The sequence below is a fragment of the Dermacentor albipictus genome, chromosome 7, assembly GCF_038994185.2.
Source record: "Dermacentor albipictus isolate Rhodes 1998 colony chromosome 7, USDA_Dalb.pri_finalv2, whole genome shotgun sequence".
Taxonomy (NCBI): domain Eukaryota; kingdom Metazoa; phylum Arthropoda; class Arachnida; order Ixodida; family Ixodidae; genus Dermacentor; species Dermacentor albipictus.
Genome location: NC_091827.1, coordinates 93,428,503 through 93,447,989, shown reverse-complemented (window position 1 = coordinate 93,447,989; position 19,487 = coordinate 93,428,503). Strand labels below are relative to the sequence as shown.

The window sequence follows — 19,487 nt, the reverse complement described above, 5'->3', positions numbered from 1 at the left end:
ATCTGATAGCAGGCTTTCAATTTAACATGCAACTGTGGTCTATACATTCAATTCGGCGCGACTGCGTTTTAAGGCACTCGCTCTGCCGACATTTGCATTCTGTGTATCTGAGACAGAGGAAAGCGCGCATTTATGCCATGATCCAATACTGCCGTGTTTCAACACTGATACTCCTGTCGGACTAATGACATGGGCTTCGAGCAAGCTTGCAGGTTGATCCTGCTCGTGTACAGCAATATGGATATCGAGCAAATATAAAAACTTCTGTCGAGCAATATATGACATTGCATTCATTGTATATTGGTCGACAAGTATCAAGAAACTTCCACGTTATATAACATTTAATTTTTGAGCACATTGTTCTACCAGCAAAAGACAGAATCCTTACACCAGTGTTGTGTTTTCGCTGAGCTCGTACTGTTCATCGAAGGCAAATGGATCGTGCGGCGCTGTCGTGGTTATGCATTAATACAAATGATTAACACAGCCACAACAAATGTGCGTCTATGTGTCGTCAAAGGTGTAGTGGTTAAAGCCAAACAGGATGTACAATGACTTGGAGTGCCAGTGACGTTGCCGTTAAATAAAGGAACAGCTTGTCATGACGATTAGGAACTCACTTGATAATAATACATGGGTCACGTAGGTTCTAGCCTAAATTTCAGACTTGAGCCTCAGGTGACGAAAGGACGGAATGGAGGGTGAACCACATCAGCCACATCCCTCGTCCCCTATCCCCTTCGAATATTTCTCTGAGCCAGGGTAACTGGCATACAAATGCGTGCGATAACACCTGCCTTTAGCACGAATTTGCCGCTTCGTATTATGTGCTTAAGAATTTTCAGGTCCTCCAGAAAAACCCAAATAAATGGGCTACTGCGCCAAAGTAACCAGGGACCATCGATTGAATCTAGAGAGCGGGGAAGTTCTTTAACGCTTACACTACCGCACGTAATTCGTGGTCTCTCTCCGAAGCCCATGGAGCAGGAGAACAAGCGGTACAAATGAGAACAAGAGCTGTAACAATATTGTTAATTAAAGAAACTGCATTAAAAATTAACAATGGCGTGCAACTGACAAAATTTCGTTGTTCCTTAAAGCGAAACTATATACCTCTTCTCCACCATGCATTTCTCATATTTCTAGGCAATAACTTAACCGATCACAGCGGGAGGCACGCGCCAGGTGCGCCGCTGGGTTCCCTGCAGAACCACCAGATGGCGCTCGCCACCACGCATTCCTAAATAATCTGAAACTTCGTAAAGTAGCGAAACTCTCCTTCCCCACCTTCGCTGCTCCTCGTTTCTCTTCTCGTTCAGGCTTCTCGACCGTGGCGTCGCGTAGCAGATGACCTTTCGCAAAGTGAATGCACACATAAGGCGTTGTGCTTTAGGCACTCGCGTTGGCTATCTAGCTTTGAGTAACTTCGCGTACAGCATAGTTTCTATAGAGAGGATTATACAAATTCAGCAACTGGAGCTCTTTTTCATGTTTTGATAGGTATTTGTTAAAATGTTTCTAAAATGACCGCTAAAGCCGTCTCATGACAACCGCTATTATATACCGTACGCAACATTTTCGAAGCACGTGTCGCAAGATCTTGTTGCGAATGGATGTAAATAACACGCTTACGATCAAACGCTAACATCTCGGCCTCCAGAAAGACACCAGTGAGTTAGACGATCTGCGCTGTCCTCACCAGGTGAATACGCGGCGCGTATCAACTATGACGCACAAAGTACAGGCAGAGGCACGAACGGTAACTACTCTGAATGTTCGATACAGTAGGAGAAATTGCAGTGCCACCTACGTGCTAGCCTTCGTTACAGTTGCATGAGTTGCAGTTGCTGGAAAGCGGCAACTCTTGCATGCGAAGCAGGGAGGGACGTAACTACGCTTTCATGTGTAAAACAAGAACCCACGTGGCAACTAATTTCTTTTGTTTCCTGACGGATATATGGAGAGTCGACGCATATTTGGGACTCTCGAATATGCACAGCGGCGTGATGCTTAAACTCGAAAGGTATAAGTTCAAGGCTACGTCCATCGGATCAGTTTTTATCACAGCTTCGCTGGACAGCCACCTTCACAGCGACGATTGGAGTCCGTATAATAAAAATAATTTTTCGACCCAGTGCCTCAAACTTATACAGAAGTTTCATGAAGAGGCAATTCTTTAATCAACATTGGTCGCCGTCTGAAGCGTAATTAACTTATCCTAGGTTTTGGAACGCAAATCTCATTTCTGTTGTGGATCGCTAGTCTGCTTTAATAGGGTGCATTCCAAACGGCCCAGCTGTCTACCAACGTCACGTTTTTTTCGAGGCGCCTCATTATGGGCTAGTTTGACGCTGTTGTTTTGCTGTGCCGCTTCACAAGTGGACGTACAAGTTGAATGTGCTTCGTTTAGTGGCTCTTCAATGTAGTGGCCAAGCGCCAACCACAAGTCTCCAGGGCGTGTCAGCTGTTCCGCCAGATGCCGGCCGCATTATTACCGGCGAGCACAACAATGCCGTCTAGCTTATTGATGCGAAAGTGACAAACGGCTCATTGAGCGCAAATGTCAGCGTCTGTAGCAGCAAAATATCGCCTAAATTCTGCTGACGCCACCTCACGAGCGCGCAACGACAGTGACCCCTTTGACTGTAAAGGCCAGAATACATGGAGCGAATATGCGACGAATAGTCGGCGTTCGACGCCCGGCGGCGTACGCGCGACGCGCGGCGGCGGAGAAAACGTCGTTCGCCGCCGATCTAGCTTGCGCAGAAAAGTTCGTCGGGCGTCGGCGATACCGGAAGCGCCAAACGAGCGGCGCCCCGAAGCGAGCCAATCAGGTCCCACTATCCGCCTCTACTTCCGACTCGGCTTCCCCGCTTGTCCGTGTATCCCGATCCCGCTCTATCGTTCACGCCGGTCACCCGCTTTTCGTAGTCATGCATCCAAAGCGGCGCGGCTGGAATTTAACAACAATTTTGGCTGTTCAGAAGCGTGCCGCGCGCGCAGAGCCACAGAACAGAGCCGCGGAGTTGGAGGAGCCGAAAGTTGTTTACTCGCCCAGTGTTGCCACAACGCATAGCACCGCCGCTTTCTTTAAACTACGATGGCACTTGAATGTCTCAAGCACATAAAAACACTAGAAATCATTTCTAAAGAACATTTTACGCGTTTTTAGAGTATTCTACCATTCAAAAGCGATAATGGTTGTCGTTTAAGTTTTTTTTTGTGTCATGTGTTTCACTACAGCGCATTTGCCTCGTCTAGCCACACCGATAACAACGCAACGACTCGCCGGCGGCGGCCGCCGTGTCTTCGCTCCATGTAGCGCAGCCCGACGAAGATACGGCGCTGCGCCGCGGCAGATTTTCTGCCGCCCGAACTTCGTCGTGAAAGTTCGCTCCATGTATTCTATGCATAACGCGTGTCGACGCAGAACAGCCGGCGAAAGCGTATACTTGTTGCCGCAGTAGCCCGCCAGGTGTTCGTTGAGGGGAGAGGGCATCGCAGCGACTGCAGGTCACCTGCGCTCTCGGAAGCCTCTGTTGCCCGCGGATTCCTTTCACGCGCAAACTCTCGCCTGCATTCCAAGTTCGCCTCGGTAAGGCCAAACGAAACGCGCCAAACAGCTCAGCGCGCTCGCTTTCTCGTGAGGAGTTCATAACTCCGGGGACCGCCCAGCCGCGTAAAAGGGGACATTAATGTTTGCGCCTTCACAACCGATAAGAAGTGCTTAGGTGTAATTTCATGCTTGACGAATTGATGAGACCGAAGCGCATGATTGACGGCGGGTAACTCACACTAAAGACCCGGTTCTTTTATTTTTATCTTTTCAGAGGACGTTGTTCCAGGCCACACGTGGACCATATCGTCTTACCCTGGAATGCTGATGTCGTGGGACAGCTTTTACCTCACTTCTGGCGGGCTCGTAAGCTCTACATTATTTTCAAAATATTAATGTAAGGCCAGAATTTTTCAGTATGTTAAGAATTACCGAAATGCGCCTCATGCTGTTTTGATAGTCGGAACTTTCGAAGAGAGGTGTCAGGTAATGTGCTCTTTTTCATAAAATTTCTGGGATTCTTACGAAAGAGCGAGAGTCGACCTTGGTTTCATGCAAATGCATTTTAATCTTGCCTTTATTGGTTATTATTTTTTTTTATTTGAAAAGCGTGACATTCAAGATTATATGGAACCTCCTAATGCAGTTTTCTTCACCGATGCCAACCATAAATTTCGTGCACGTGCACAGCGAGGTCCCTCTGGTTTCTTCAAGTATTGCAGACCTCGTTAGAAAGAATGGAACGTTTATACCGCTTGCGAAACAAACGACCATGTAAGTCTACTTCATTGGAATGAAGGTCAGTATATTACAATCGAATATTCGCGCTTTTAAACGACCGATTTCGACGCAAGAACTCTGAATACACAAGTCGAAGCAGAGGTTAAGTGATCAGGTATAGGCATGTGTTGCATGAACTATGATCTGATAATATATATATATATATATATATATATATATATATATATTTGTGTGTGTGTAAACATTATTATACTGTAAAAGATTTTAGGCAGGGGCCTAAAACCTTCGCAGCCTGCCTGACCTGGCTACCTAAGGACTTTTGTCTTGCCATGTGGAGCGGGTGAACTGTGCCTCCCATTGCTCCATTGTGTTGCTGTTGTTTGACCTATTAGGGCGCTTATACAGTAGTACTCCCAGGTTCCACGTACTGTGGTGGGTATGCCACCACACCAAGGGCAGTTGGCCCTATAGCGAGTGGGATGCATGGCATTTAGCACTTTTAGATTTAGCAATACCTTTGTCTGTATTTGGTCCAATTGGTAGTCACTTCCCCGCTAAGTTGCGGATAAGGTACTGGGCATTTTCTGTGGACTCCGCGCTGATTACCAAGCACTTTTACTTGGCTCGGAGGATCTACTCCCTCCCACATTACAAACTCAATAGACCTCAGGCTTTGACGCTAAGGCTTCTATAGACGGGGGCATACACAAACCCCCTACTTCTTCATAAGGTGTACCCCGAAATTCAGACAACAAATGCATATGCACTATGCACTGACTTAGCGAATTTACCTCACATGCTGTGGCGATGTCCCGCGTTACGCGGCGATGAAAGCAACGCTTCTTCACGTTGGGATGCGGTCCTAGACAGTCCCAACCTCGAAGAACAGTTATGGGCTGTCCAACGGGCCCGCGACGCGGCGGAGAGGCTCGGCCTCTCTCTCCCGACGTGGGAACGGCCCGCTGCGCGCTAGTGCGCCCCCTAAAGGACCCTAATAAAGTCTTTCATCCACCCACCCGCGCTGATGAGCAAGGATATCCTTCAGGTATAAATTGATGGGATTTTGTGGGAGATTGTGCGAGTGTCTGAGATCAGAAGAGAACCTCGTCTCTGACATACTAGACCCCCGAGCTAACGCGCTAGCCTGTTCGTTCCATGTACACCCACGTGACCCAGGCAGCACAGTAGGCGATGAGGGAGGTTGAGGGATTTGGGGATTATATGTGTTACTCAAGAGACATGTGACTGCGGCTAGCTTCATATAGTACAAGTTTTTTTCCTTATAGGCAAGTCACGTACTGCAACGGTATTTTAGGGGTTATGGCGTTGTTCTGCAGAGCCTAAGGTCGCGCGATTGAGCAAGGCCGCGGCTGCCGCTTTTTATGTGGAGAAATGCAAGAACTCTAGTGTAGTTGTACAGTGAAACCTCGTTATAACGAACAGTTAAAAAATCTGAAATTAGTTCGCTATATCCATAATTCGTAATATAAAATTTCGTAAAATATACATGCAAGAGGAGCAAAATTCAATCAGAGAAGGCACAGCAACTCGAACGATGCTTACTTGGGTCACGTTCATTTATTTACGCACAAAGAACTGCGTTATCGCGGCCTGCTTCTTGGTGTTGATCGCACTCCGTACCACGCCCTGTTCCACAGTTTGCAAACAATCAACATGGGCAAACCCACTGCCCTCAATAGCACTGCAGTGGCGGCGCAGTAAATCCAACGCATCACGTGCTTCTTGTGAAGTCGGAATGTTCTCATCGTCTACAGGGTCTACAATCTCGAGCTTGGTCTTTAACGTCAGTGCCACTCTTTTTTTCACATTTATCGCCATTACAGCACTACGCACACCCGCGCACCGCACTCGACACGACCACCGAAAGAGCCTCCACACAACGCTACGACGGCCACGCCACTGCTAACACTAAAACGCAAAAGCAACATTCGATCACGCCGCTGCCGCTGCTGCTGAAGCGGCGCTGTCAGCGGTTGTGAGATGCGGACGAATTCTTTGGCTGTCAGCTCTCGATGACGACGTGGCATCTGTGGTGCTGTCAGCGCCTGCGAGGTAGTCCTGAACGTTTCCTGCGCCGCACAACACACTTGTAGTGCAACGAAACCTGCCGCCTGCTATTAAAGTGAGGTAGGGCTTGGCGTCGCGAAGTTCGTTATATCCGTTTTATGCCAAGCCGCGTTCGCTATAGGAAGTTAAAAATACATGTGTTTGACAAAAATATTTCGGAAGAGTTCGATATATTCAATAATTCGTTATATGCGTGTACGTTATATCGAGGTTTGACTGTACTTGCGCACACGTTAAGGAACCCCACGTGGTCAAAATTAGTCCAGTGTCCCTAACTATGGCGTGCCTCGTCGCGATATCGCGGTTGCGACTCGTATATATCTATAATATAATTTAGGCAAGGTATGATAGCACAGATGCACTGACAGGGACATTAAGATAACTTCAGAGATCGCGATTTATCATTTGGGCCACGTACCAATACAGAAAATAGACAACCTCGCACGGCCAAATAAAGATAAATAAACGCTGGACCCTACAAGTTTTGACCCCTCTAAGTGATTAGAATATTAGCTTAACAGTGGAAATCGATGTCGTAGTGCAAAATGAGCAAGAAATACTGAATTCGAACGATATAGGAATGATGGATGGTAAGAAATGATGAAATTCTGAAAATAGCGGGGCGTACACTTGTCATTAGCTGGTAAGAAAGGCTCGGCCTGGCTGGCCGAGTCACTCAACGAGCCTTGGCCTGACCGACGCGCAATTAGAATGCAGGCAAGAACTTGAACGGGCAAGAAATCCGCGGACAACACAGGCTTCTTATAGTGAGGGTGACGTGGCACCCTCGCCCCACTGGACCCTTGCACCCCCCCCCCCCCTCGTTGCTACTCACATGCCGCTCACGTCCGCTCATCCGCGGTAGCGGCGGCACCAGCCACTCTCGGGGGGGGGGGGGGCAAAGAGGATCAGAAAGCTCGCCTTCGCACATAGCGTTCGCCGCAAGCGCTTCCCGGTGAACATTGCGGTTACATAAGTTGTAGAGAGAAATAGAAAGAGAAAAGAGATCAGAAAGGCAGGGCGGTTAACCGGCAGATATTCTGTTTGCTACCCTGCACTGCGGAAGGGGTTAGGGGAAGCAGTTAGGGGAAGTGCACATGCATAGAAAGAGTGGGAATGGGGAAAAAACAAAAACACACGCACGCACCAAGGAACGCAGGAGTGTCACAATCGTTCAAACAGGTCTCTTGACTGGAGGCACCGCAGTATCGCCTTCATCGCTTTCTGGTTGTAAAGGTCGCATTAGCTGGCACACGAAGATCGTCTATTCAGAAAGTGGCGGGTCATCGAGGCATGCCAAACCGTCACGAGTGACTGTCTCTGGGACCTGAGCAAGGACAGTAACAGAGGATAAGTTCGATTGTTTCATCACTGCCGCAACTATCCCAGGGTCCCACTGCAGGGTTCCGCTGCAGTCGCTTCACTTTGGGACCCTCGCCTGTATACAATTAACCAACACTGTTAGGCATTCTGATGCGGCAAGAATATGCATTTGTGAAAGACACTCCATACCACAGTCGGCAGAGAACAGTTGTTTCGATTCGGGAACATCCAGATGGAATGCGTAGTTCGAGGGGTGGGTCGAGGCGGGGCAGTCGAGTATGCCGGAAACCTGGCGTATTCCATATGGGCAAGGGGCATACCGCGCTAATATGCGAAGCTTTGCTGCCGCAATAGTTCTTGATAGCGGGATGGGTTCTTTCACGGCATCCTCGTGAGCCCTCCTAGCAGCTTCATCGCGTTTTTGTTGCCCATGGCGCCCCAGTGGCCTAGAAGCTAATGAAAAGGGATGTCATGCCCTTTCTCTGCTAGGTGGTGATATAGCTGCCTTAGTTCCAGCAATAGTTGTTCTTGAGCTCCACGACGTGGTGCTGATAGCAAACAATGCAGGGCTGCTTTAGAATCACTGAATGTGCTCCATTTTCGTGGTAGCTCTTTATGGGTTATGCGAAGAGCGCTGCGAAGTACAGCAAGCTCCGCAACTGTCGTCGTCGTCCGTTGAGGAGTGTTAAGTTGAGTGTTCACGACTTTTTCGGGAAAGATTACAGCTCCTGCACATCCGTCCGCAGCTGTCGCGCCATCGTTGTAGTATATCTGAAGATGGTCCTTCTATGTCTCGTACAACATGAGTAGAGATAGCTGCTCGAGAGCTGCCGAAGAAAGTCCTGCTTTCGTTGAAATTTCCAGTACTTAGAGTCGAACTTGTGGGCAAGCCAAACGCCGAGGAGGTGCCAGGAGCCGCTCAGGCGTATAATCTCTAGGGAGGCAGTCACAGTGCCGGCGTTTCGCCAGTGCGGCGAGGTGGTGGAAAGAGGCAAGGACAACGTGCCTGATGTGTGCTCTGAGCACTTCCAATGTCATATGAGTTGCAACTGGGTAATCGCGAGCTACCGCAATTGTCTTCGCTATGGTGCGTGTAGTGTTGAGACGTCGGACCGCATCCCTCTAAACAAAAAATAAGACCTCACGTTTAAGTCCACCGCTGTGCTCGGCCACCGAGGCCAACCGATTCAAGATCATCAAGTATAGCGCCATGAGCAACATTGTCAGAAGCTCCGTTTCGTCCAGATACATAGCGACAGATAACCGTTCACATCTCTTGATGGTTGACGTAAGAGACCATATGGATTGCCTTTATTTACGGAGCAGCGGAGACGTCGAAAACCGGCCATAGCATTTGGATAAACTATGTAGTTTTCCACGTACCTACTCCAATCTGGCAAGGATCATGCGTTCCATCACCTTCCCTATGCAACCACCCTGTGTGATCGCGCGGTATGACGTGAGCTCTGGCGCTGACTTGCAAAGATTAAGTAATGATACCAGACGGATTGCCTTCCATTCTTGAGGAACGTTTCCATGCCGCGATGGTTCATTGAATGTTTCCAGTACAGCATATTGTGCTTGCTCACCCAGGTGGCCTAAGATGCCGTACGATACGCCACCTAGTCCAGGCGACGATGACTGATTACACAAAGCAAGAGAACCGCCATGGTTGCTCAATGGCTATGGTGTCAGGCTGCTGAGCGCGAGTTCGCGGGATCGAATCCCGGCCACGGCGGCCGCATTTCGATGGCGGCGAAATGCGAAAACACCCATGTACTTAGATTTAGGTGCACGTTAAAGAACTCCAGGTGGTCAAAACTTCCGGAGTCCTTCACTACGGCGTGCCACATAATCAGAAAGTGGTTTTGGCACGTAAAACCTCATAATTTAATTTAACACAGCAAGAGCCTCATCGAGCTCCAAGGCGGTGAATGGCAGGTCCATGCGTGAATCTCGTTTTTTTGTAATCTGTGCTAGAAGAGGAATAAACTTGAACTTGAATGTGGCTTGATGCTATCTGTAATATCAAGGGAATCTGTGTACGTTGATTGACCTGCAATCATCTTTCAAAAATGTTCCGTTACCTTGATGTCAATCGGACATTCGAAAAGCTCCAGGGATCTTATTGGGATGTGTTTTTTGGGAGGTGCACGTAGGCCTCGAATGCTTATCTGTATGCGAGAGAGACTTTTTCGAGCGTCTAGGGATTCATAAAGTTTTACTCACCGTTCAGACTCCAGTTCGTCCATACCGCGCTGAATTTTCTTAAGCGTCCGTCTCGGTGTTCTTAGATCATGATAGGAATTTGTGCGTCGGTATCTTCGCTCTGCACGCCGACGAATCCCACGGAGTCGCTGTAAATCCACGTCGACATCTGCAACATTGGAGAAAATGCGAGCGTGCACATCGCATTCATCGTTGCTTCCTTGATCGCTTGTTGAAGACCAGAGGGAGGCTTTTGTGACAAGCTTTTTCACTGCTGGTTTCGCATGTTGACCAACCAATTTGCCTGATTATGTTTGGCGAATGATAGCTGGCCAACCGTTTGATCTTAAGGTAACTGCTGATATGAACACTCCCATGCGTCTCAGCGAATCAACGTGACACAAACGCCAAGATTAAGCAGCTGCTCTACGATGACCCTCGTAGAAAGGCATGTCTGCTGTTTGATCCGCACCGTTGACACCGGCTGTTGGAATCTCAGCGCTTCCACCAGCTGTCGGAACCTCAGTGCTGACACCTGTTGTTGCAACCGGACCGTTGGCGCCCGTTGTTGCAAATGGGTCGCAAGCCCCAAGGGTAGCGTTGGCCTGGCGGCCTGGGGCACACTGGAAGCATCCGAAGGTCCCAGCAAAGCATGAGGCGACCGCTAACAGAACAACTTGTTTATTCTAGCATCGCAAAGAGCGGGCGGTCAGGTCGACCGAAGTAGAGAGACGGGAGAGCACGTTACTCAACAGAAGAAATCGGAGCCTCTCTCCTGGCGTCCGGGGGCAGCTGCTCTTATACTCTTGGCGTCGCGGGCAAGAAGGAAGGTCACGGGACGACACCACGTGACAGCGGCGACGGACGGACTGAGAGACACGTTGGGACAAGGAGGTGACGCATCAGCCGGGCCGGCGCCGGTCAGACCTCCTCGCTTCACACTGGGGGAGCTCCTCTCCCCGGCTGCCGCGCTTTGACAAGCGTGGGCACACACACACACACGCACACACAAAGACACGTGGCACTAAACATGCCGGGACGCGCTCGGCGGGGATGCGTCGTGGCCGCTCCGAACGGGCCAAAATGTCCGCCGCTTCGAACGAAGCCCCGGCGTTCGTTGAATCCGCGCCGGATACACCGCGCGTCATGGGCGAAGCGTAACAGACCGCCCCGCCGGGGGAAGGAGATCCCGATTGTCAGGGGACTGCATCCGCTGTCCGGAGGGATGTCGCTCGATGATGCTCATAACCGAAGTCGGTCGTCCCTCGGCGTTTCTTGAGCGCAGCGCACCGAGAAGGCCTCGTTCTCACGTTCAGGTTCACACAGGACACTGCAAAGTGACTTCGGGAGAGTTCTCATTTTTCTCTCGTTCCCAGCAAGCGTTAGAACTACGCCGAAACTCAGCCGCTCAGTCAGAAAGCACGGCACAACCCTCACTAAGCCATGCCAGGCTCTTTCCCCTTTTATACTACTGCCTAGTTCCTTACAGTAGTCTAGCAGCACTCAGAATGCGTCCACAAATCGGAAAATTGCACTAGAAAGCACATCATCACTTTGAAACACTACACAAAAGCAATATGGTAAAAATCCTGCCTCAGGAAGAAAAACATCAATAACAAACAATTTTGAGGCTGATTCCCACGTTAGGGGCTTCGACTTAAGCCATCGGCGTTACCGTTGAGACTCCCCTTTTTGTAACGCACCTCAAAGGAATATTGTTGCAAAGCGAGGCTCCAGCGCAGGAGGCGGCCATTTTTGGGAGAGATGGTCTGCAGCCATTGGAGAGGGCAGTGATCCGTCTCAATGATAAACCTCGAGCCGGCTAGGTAGCATGACAATTCCTGAACGGCCCACACGAGACACGCACACTCTTTCTCGGTGGCGCTGTACGCCTGCTCACGACTGGTCAGCTTACGACTAGCATACAGGACGGGGTGTTCTACTTCTCCATTTTCCCGTTGGCACAGTACAACGCCCATGCCTCGCTCACTAGCATCGCACTGAACAACGAACCCTTTTGTGTAGTCGGGCGATCGTAGCACGGGCTGGCTTGTTAGGGCGCTCTTTAGGGCGCTAAAAAGCTCTTTCCTTTGTCTCGTCCCAGACGACTGTTGGCGGCTCTGTCTTTCTTAGAGCATCCGTCAGGGGAGCCGCGATATCAGAGTACCTGGGGATGTACCTCTGATAGTAGCCGGCGACACCTAAGAACGACCGAATATCGGTCTTCGTGCGCGGTTGCGGAAAGTCTCGCACAGCGGCCACCTTTATTTCAGAGGGGCGGCGACGACCCCGACCAATCACGTGACCGAGGTAGGCAACCTCGGCCTGTGCTAACTGGCACTTGGGAGCCTTGACTGTCAAGCCCGCTTCGCGTAGGCGGGTTAGCACTGCCCGCAAGTGTGCCATATGCTCAGACCAGGATGCGGAGAATATCGCTACGTCGTCTAAATACGGTAAAGCAAATTCTTGCTGTCCCCGCAACACTTTATCTATGAGGCTTGAAAAACAGTATGGCGCGTTCTTCAAACCAAAACTCAACACTTTAGGACGGAATGTTCCTATTGGTGAAATGAACGCCGCATACCTACTAGCCTCTTCTGTAAGTGGAACCTGCCAATAACCCCTGACAAGATCTAGGGTGGAAATAAACTGAGCGCTACTAACTTTCTCAAGGCGCTCCTCGATGTTAGGGATCGGATAAATTTGATCCTTAGTTATGGAATTTAGCTTGCGGTAGTCGACGCAAGGACGAGGTTCCTTGCCCGGTACCTGAACTAAAATCAAAGGGGAGGTATAATCACTCTCACCCGCCTCAATAACACCGAGCTGTAGCATCTTCCTTACCTCAGCCTCCATAATATCGTGCTGGCGGGGTGACACCCGGTACGCCTTGGATCGTACTGGCTCTGGGGAGGTAAGTTCTATATCATGGGTAAGGACAGAAGTCCTACCAGGCCTCTCAGAGAACTGACCTTGAAACTCTTGTAAGAGCTGGCGCAGTTCGGTTTTCTGCTCAGGCGACAGCGGTGCTTTACTGATTAAGTCACTAATGACTTGATCGGTGTCTTCCCTGTTCGTCACTGAGCCTAGTCCCGGAAGCTCGACCGGAAGCTCTTCGGGAGCGTTTACCATCATACACACTACTGCTTCCCGTTGCTTATAGGGTTTGAGCAGATTACAGTGGTAAACTTGCTGTGCTTTCCGTTTTCCTGGCAGACTGACCACGTAGTTGACGTCCGACAGTTTTTGAACAATCCGTGCTGGGCCCTCCCACTGCACGTCGAGTTTGTTTTTTAGCGATGTGCGCAATATCATGACCTCATCGCCCACCTCAAAACGACGGGCCCTGGCTGTCCGATCATAATAAACCTTGGCCCTCTGCTGGGCGTTTGCCATTGCTTCTCCTGACAACTCCTGTGCCCTTCTTAAGCGTTCGAGGAGCTTAAGCACGTACTCCACCACGACTGGGTCGTCGCCCCTGCCTTCCCATGATTCTCGAAGCATGCGAAGCGGAGACCGAAGCGAGCGACCGTACACCAGCTCAGCTGGCGAAAACCCCGTAGCCGCATGCGGCGCGGTCCGTAATGCAAACATCGCCCCAGGCAGACACAGCTCCCAGTCAGTTTGATGTTCAAAACACAATGCTCTCAACACGCGCTTCATGACGGAGTGGAGCTTCTCAACGGAATTCGACTGGGGGTGGTGCACTGAGCTGTGTAGCAGCTTTACCCCGCACCTTTCGAGAAAGGCTGTCGTCAAAGCGCTAGTAAACACTGTGCCCTGATCTGATTGGATTTCCGCAGGAAAACCAACTCGCGCAAATATGGACAGTAGTGCATTGACTATCTCAACTGAGCTGAGTTCTTTAAGCGGCACTGCTTCAGGGAACTTTGTCGCTGGGCAGATCACAGTCAAAATGTGTCTGTACCCCGTGGCTGTTACCGGCAGAGGTCCCACTGTGTCAATAACGAGCCGTCTAAAAGGCTCCGTAATGATAGGTACCAACTTCAACGGCGCCCTCGATTTGTCCCCTGGTTTGCCCACCCGCTGACAGGTGTCGCATGTCTTCACAAAGTGGTCTGCGTCCCGAAAACACCCTGGCCAATAGTACTCTTGCAAGAGACGGTCCTTAGTTTTCTTAACTCCTAGGTGTCCGGACCACGAACCCCCATGCGACAAGCGCAACAGATCCTGACGATAGCATTGAGGCACGATCAGCTGATCGAACTCCACTCCCCTGCGGTCTAGATACTTCCGGTACAGGACCCCACCTCTTTCCACAAAGCGAGCATTTTTCTTGGCGATACCTTCCTTGACAATGCAGCGTATGTTTTCTAGGCTGCCATCCTTCTTTTGCTCGGCTATCAAAGCCGATCGGCTGACTTTTAGCAACCTATTAAGTCCGTCTGACGTAGGCGCGATGAGCAAATCTGCAGATATCTCTTCTAACTTTCCCGCATCGGGCATTTCCGCTCCAGTATCTGGTGCCTTTAACGCTACAGACTCAGTTTTATTCAGTTCGGGCGTGCTCTGAATATCAGCTTGCTGCGCCTCTGACCCTTTCTCATCGTTCGACAACGTCGGCCCCGCAACTACCGCCTTTGCAGCGAGCTCCCGAACCTTCGATCTGGTTAAGGCCTGAACGCTAGCCTCACCAAACAAAAGCCCCTTCTCGCGCAGGAGGTGATCGGACCTGTTCGAAAATAGGTACGGGTATTGTGGGGGCAGCATAGATGACACCGCCGCCTCCGTCTCAAGTGCTCCGAAAGGTCCTTCAATAAGCACTTTTGCTACGGGCAGACACACGCTATGAGCTTCCACGGCTTGCTTGATCCATGCTCACTCGCCCGTGAACATATCGGGTTCTACGTAAGAGAGGTGAACTACATCCATCGTAGCTGCGGAATCGCGAAGCACTCGGCACTCTTTCCCGTTCACGAGGAGGTCTCGCATGTAAGGCTCGAGAAGCTTCATGTTCTCGTCAGTGCTGCATAACGACAAAAACACGACTTTTGTTTTTGTTTCCGGACACTGCGCCGAAAAGTGACCCGGCTTCTGGCACGTATAACACACGCGCGCTTGCCTAGTCTCGAACCGCTTTCTGCGTTCGGCTTCGGTTGCCGCCGTCTCCTTACGTTCGGTCGGACTGCTTTCACTCGCATCCGCACTACGTGTGTCCCCCTTTGCTCTCATGGGCGTGAACTTCGGCCTCTCAAACTTGGAGCCAAATTCACCCTTTTGACCGTCCTTAGCTCCGCGAGCCCGACGCGTCACAAACTCTTCGGCTAGCTCAGCGGCTCTAGCCACCGTACTAACGTCTGGCCTATCCAAGACCCAGTACCGCCCGTTCTCAGGTAACCGACTATAAAACTGTTCTAGCCCGAAACACTGCAGAACTTTCTCGTGGTCACCAAACGCTTTCTCTTCTTTGAGCCACTCCTGCATGTTTGACATAAGCCTGTAGGCAAACTCTGTATACGACTCACTTTTGCCTTTCTCATTTTCCCGAAACTTCCGATGGAACGCCTCCGGGGACAGCCTGTACTTTTTTAGCAGACTCGATTTCACTTTGTCGAAATCCTCTGCCTCCTCTCTCTCCAAGCGAGCGACTACGTCGGCCGCCTCGCCGGGTAACAAAGTGAGCAAGCGCTGTGGCCACGTTTCCCGAGAGAACCCCTGCTTCTCGCACGTTCGCTCAAAGTTAACCAGGAACAAACCAATGTCCTCTCCAAGCTTAAACGGCCGCATCAGGTCAGTCATTTTAAACAATACTCGTTCTCCTGCACCGTGTGCCTGACTTCCATTACGAGCGCGTTCCATCTCCACCTCGAGACGCTTCATTTCCAAAGCGTGTTGACGGTCGCGCTCTTCTTTTTCTTTTCGTTCGTTTCGTTCAAGCTCATCTTTCTCTCTCTGTTGCTGTTCTTTATGTTCGCGTTCCTGTCTTTTTGCCGTCTCCCTCTCCTCAATGGTCTCAAGGCATTCCGACAGCTCGTCATCCTCAGCTCCTAACTCAAGAATAGCCCTTAGCAGTTCTGGTTTTCTGAGTTTGTCTGAGACATCCAGACCCAACTCTCTTGCAAGCTCCAACAATTTCGGTTTGCGCAACGACTTCAAATCCATGGCTGCTCTGAATGCTGCTTTCTCTACTGCCTACTATTGTCTTGCCGCAAACTAACCCGGCAGCAACGACAACCACAATTACCAGCTCTGTTTCTGACACTAACAAAAGCCTGGCAAAACTCAGAAGAAGAAAGTCCCGCACTCACCAAACCTCGCAGCCAAGAATTCAGCGCAGTCGTTCCGCTGCAGGCAACCAGTCATCACACAGGGCTCGTTGCACTGCTCCCGAATGGTCGTTGTGCTGCTCAGCATACAGTCAACCGCATATCTTCGCTGCTGGCCTCCGTTGTCGCGATCTCACCGCTGGCAACCAGATGGTTGATCCGCACCGTTGGCACCGGCTGTTGGAATCTCAGCGCTTCCACCAGCTGTCGGAACCTCAGTGCTGACACCTGTTGTTGCAACCGGACCGTTGGCGCCCGTTGTTGCAAATGGGTCGCAAGCCCCAAGGGTAGCGTTGGCCTGGCGGCCTGGGGCACACTGGAAGCATCCGAAGGTCCCAGCAAAGCATGAGGCGACTGCTAGCAGAACAACTTGTTTATTCTAGCATCGCAAAGAGCGGGCGGTCAGGTCGACCGAAGTAGAGACGGGAGAGCACGTTACTCAACAGCAGAAATCGGAGCCTCTCTCCTGGCGTCCGGGGGCAGCTGCTCTTATACTCTTGGCGTCGCGGGCAAGAAGGAAGGTCACGGGACGACACCACGTGACAGCGGCGACGGACGGACTGAGAGACACGTTGGGACAAGGAGGTGACGCATCAGCCGGGCCGGCGCCGGTCAGACCTCCTCGCTTCACACTGGGGGAGCTCCTCTCCCCGGCTGCCGCGCTTTGACAAGCGTGGGCACACACACACACACGCACACACAAAGACACGTGGCACTGAACATGCCGGGACGCGCTCGGCGGGGATGCGTCGTGGCCGCTCCGAACGGGCCAAAATGTCCGCCGCTTTGAACGAAGCCCCGGCGTTCGTTGAATCCGCGCCGGATACACCGCGCGTCATAGGCGAAACGTAACACTGCCTTCATTAAACAGGGACAGTCCATGATCAGATTCAAATGAAGATAGTTGCGGGCTTATTGCTTTAATTTTGGAGCTTCCCCAAATATGATGGTGGGCGTTAAAGCCTCTTGCGATAATCCATAGACTAGGGTTTGCTGTCAGGGTGTCTAGTCTCTTGCTATTCAAGCTGGTTCACGGGAATAAGCAGGTACCCGCTAGACTGAAGAATAGATTTTTCTTGTTAACAGTCAGGCAGACGCACTGGTTTTGATCGTGAGGCGGCAAATGCTGAACGACGTAAGTTCCCGACGAATAAACACAACTAGCTTGCTGCTTTCGTTGTAGATTTAGGGCATGTTTTATTAGAGTACACTACCTCTGAGTACACGACCGTGGACATGACCTCTTTGCGGAATGATTGGTGATTGTTACCCGTGGTTCTACTAGAGGGCTACGAAGACTGGGCTCAGCCCGTCCAACACTTGCAGGCCACTTCGAGCAGTTAGAGTAGTAATACTTGTCAGTATTTCTTTGATGACGTTCAGTAGCATCGACGATTTCGCCGGCATCGTATAGCTTTAGCAGCTTCTTTGTGGCATGAACTGTTTATAACCATTTATTTGAGAATGGCAATTTCTCTTAATTTGCGTGCAGCGATTGATTGGGGCATCATTTAAGCCATCACAGTTACGCACTGTAGATTTGTGGCGCGGCGAGCGTCCGCACCGTGCGACTCAGAGCAGCGAGGACAAAACGTAAAGTTCGCACAGAAGCCTTTGACATGGCCATTCTCATGCAGTTAGGGCACTGAAGCGGTCTTGCGACGAATGGCCTAACGGCATGACGGAAGTGTCCAACGGATATGCGAAGGCATGGAATCACCTTTGAATATCAGCTTTACGCAGTGGTTGTTACCAAGGTGAAGCACATATGCGTGATGACACCTCCTTTGATCACGGGTTTGATGAGAATTAGGAAGTCCGAGTTCGTCATGGTCAAATCATTCTAGAAGATGACGCCCACCATGCCGGCTGCGTGCAATGGTACAATCGCTCAGACTTTGATGCCGCCAAAATTAGTTAATTTTGGAAGCCTGTCCAAGGCGCTACATTAGTCGCGTCCACAGCGAGAATATTCCTTCGTGTGTTTTATCAGACTTCCCTCATTTAAATCGGGGTGATCCCCTCGAGAAGCAGGGAGAGAGCTTGCCTGTTAAGTGCTCGAAGGCTAATGGAGGAGTCTTTGGGCAGGAATAGGGTGCTGTGTAGCCAGCTTTACCTTTTTTGACCTTCATAGTTAGTGTCTTCGTTGGTGAAGACACCTTGTGGATCCTTATTTTGGCCTTCGTGCTCATCACCGCCTCAAAGTTGTTATCTGACGAGTCGTCGCTTGTGACCGAGTACAGTTCAGTGTCCTCGCTGGTGCTCAACCAGGTACCTCGTTTCCTCAATGATGTCACCGTAGACAACATCTGGACGGGTGGCACCGCATTTGACTCCGCGTTTATCGCCACAAGGCAGTCAGCCTCCCTGGTGACCTCGCTGGTGCTGGATCTGGTGCGCTAATTACCCGGAGAGCTTGCCATGGCAGACCTCGGACTTGGTGGGCCTGTGGGAGGCTCCGGGTCCTTTGCCGCTGTGGAAGAAGCAGCGTCCCCGTGAAACGTGGAAATTTTGATGAAAATGCAAGGAGCAGGGCCAGAAGCATTCTACCAAACAGGCACTTTGACGTTTTCCTACCTTGCATAGTTCATAAGCTGCTGTTTGCGGGAAGCGGCGACTATGTGGCCGGTCTGTATTAGCGCCGCGCGTCTCGACTCTGCTAGTCAGTGCGATGATCGATGCGTTGCCTCAATATAGAGCGAAAAAAAAAACACATATAGAGCTGCGCTCAACTTTCGCATTACGGGATATCGTAGTCAACAGTGAATTTTTTAAATCTGTCTTTACAATTGAGCGCAAGCCGTGAGCTTAATTTGCGATATCTCTATCTTCTCGACGAAGCTATCGCTGTCTCCATTATGCGAAGAGTAGTTAGGACGATTAAGCATTCGGATGACGAAGAGACTGTGCAAACAAACGACTAATCTAGGGGAGAAGTACAGAATAGTGTCAAGCTGTAATGATGGCGAATAGCCACAGTGACGCAAGTCAAATCACAAAAGCCTTTATTGGGTGTACTTACCAAGACAAGTAACATTCAGGATAATGATGGCAAGCTTATCTTGTAACTTTTTGTTAATACCGGCATTTCGTAAGTCATTGATTTTTTAACCACTGTAGTTGTTTTTCTTTAGCCTTACTTTGCTAGCTGTATTTGTTCATTGTTACATTTCTTCGTCCTCCTTCAAACACAAACTTAGCTAATGATGCAATTTATGCAACTCACTATTGCGGCCTGAGCAAAAAAGCACCACAATTTTCATGTGAAAAAGTTTCAGCGTTTC

At 50.3% G+C, this 19,487-nt stretch overlaps 1 protein-coding gene across 1 annotated transcript in view; it reads left to right on the top strand.

The window, feature by feature from the left end:
- Nucleotides 1-19,487, top strand: part of LOC139047869 (putative phospholipase B-like 2) — a 40,820-nt gene that overhangs the window by 10,316 nt on the left and 11,017 nt on the right. The window contains exon 4 of the mRNA XM_070522019.1: nucleotides 3,831-3,922. Coding sequence (XP_070378120.1) covers nucleotides 3,831-3,922 — 92 coding nt within the window. The remainder of the gene's footprint in view (nucleotides 1-3,830; nucleotides 3,923-19,487) is intronic.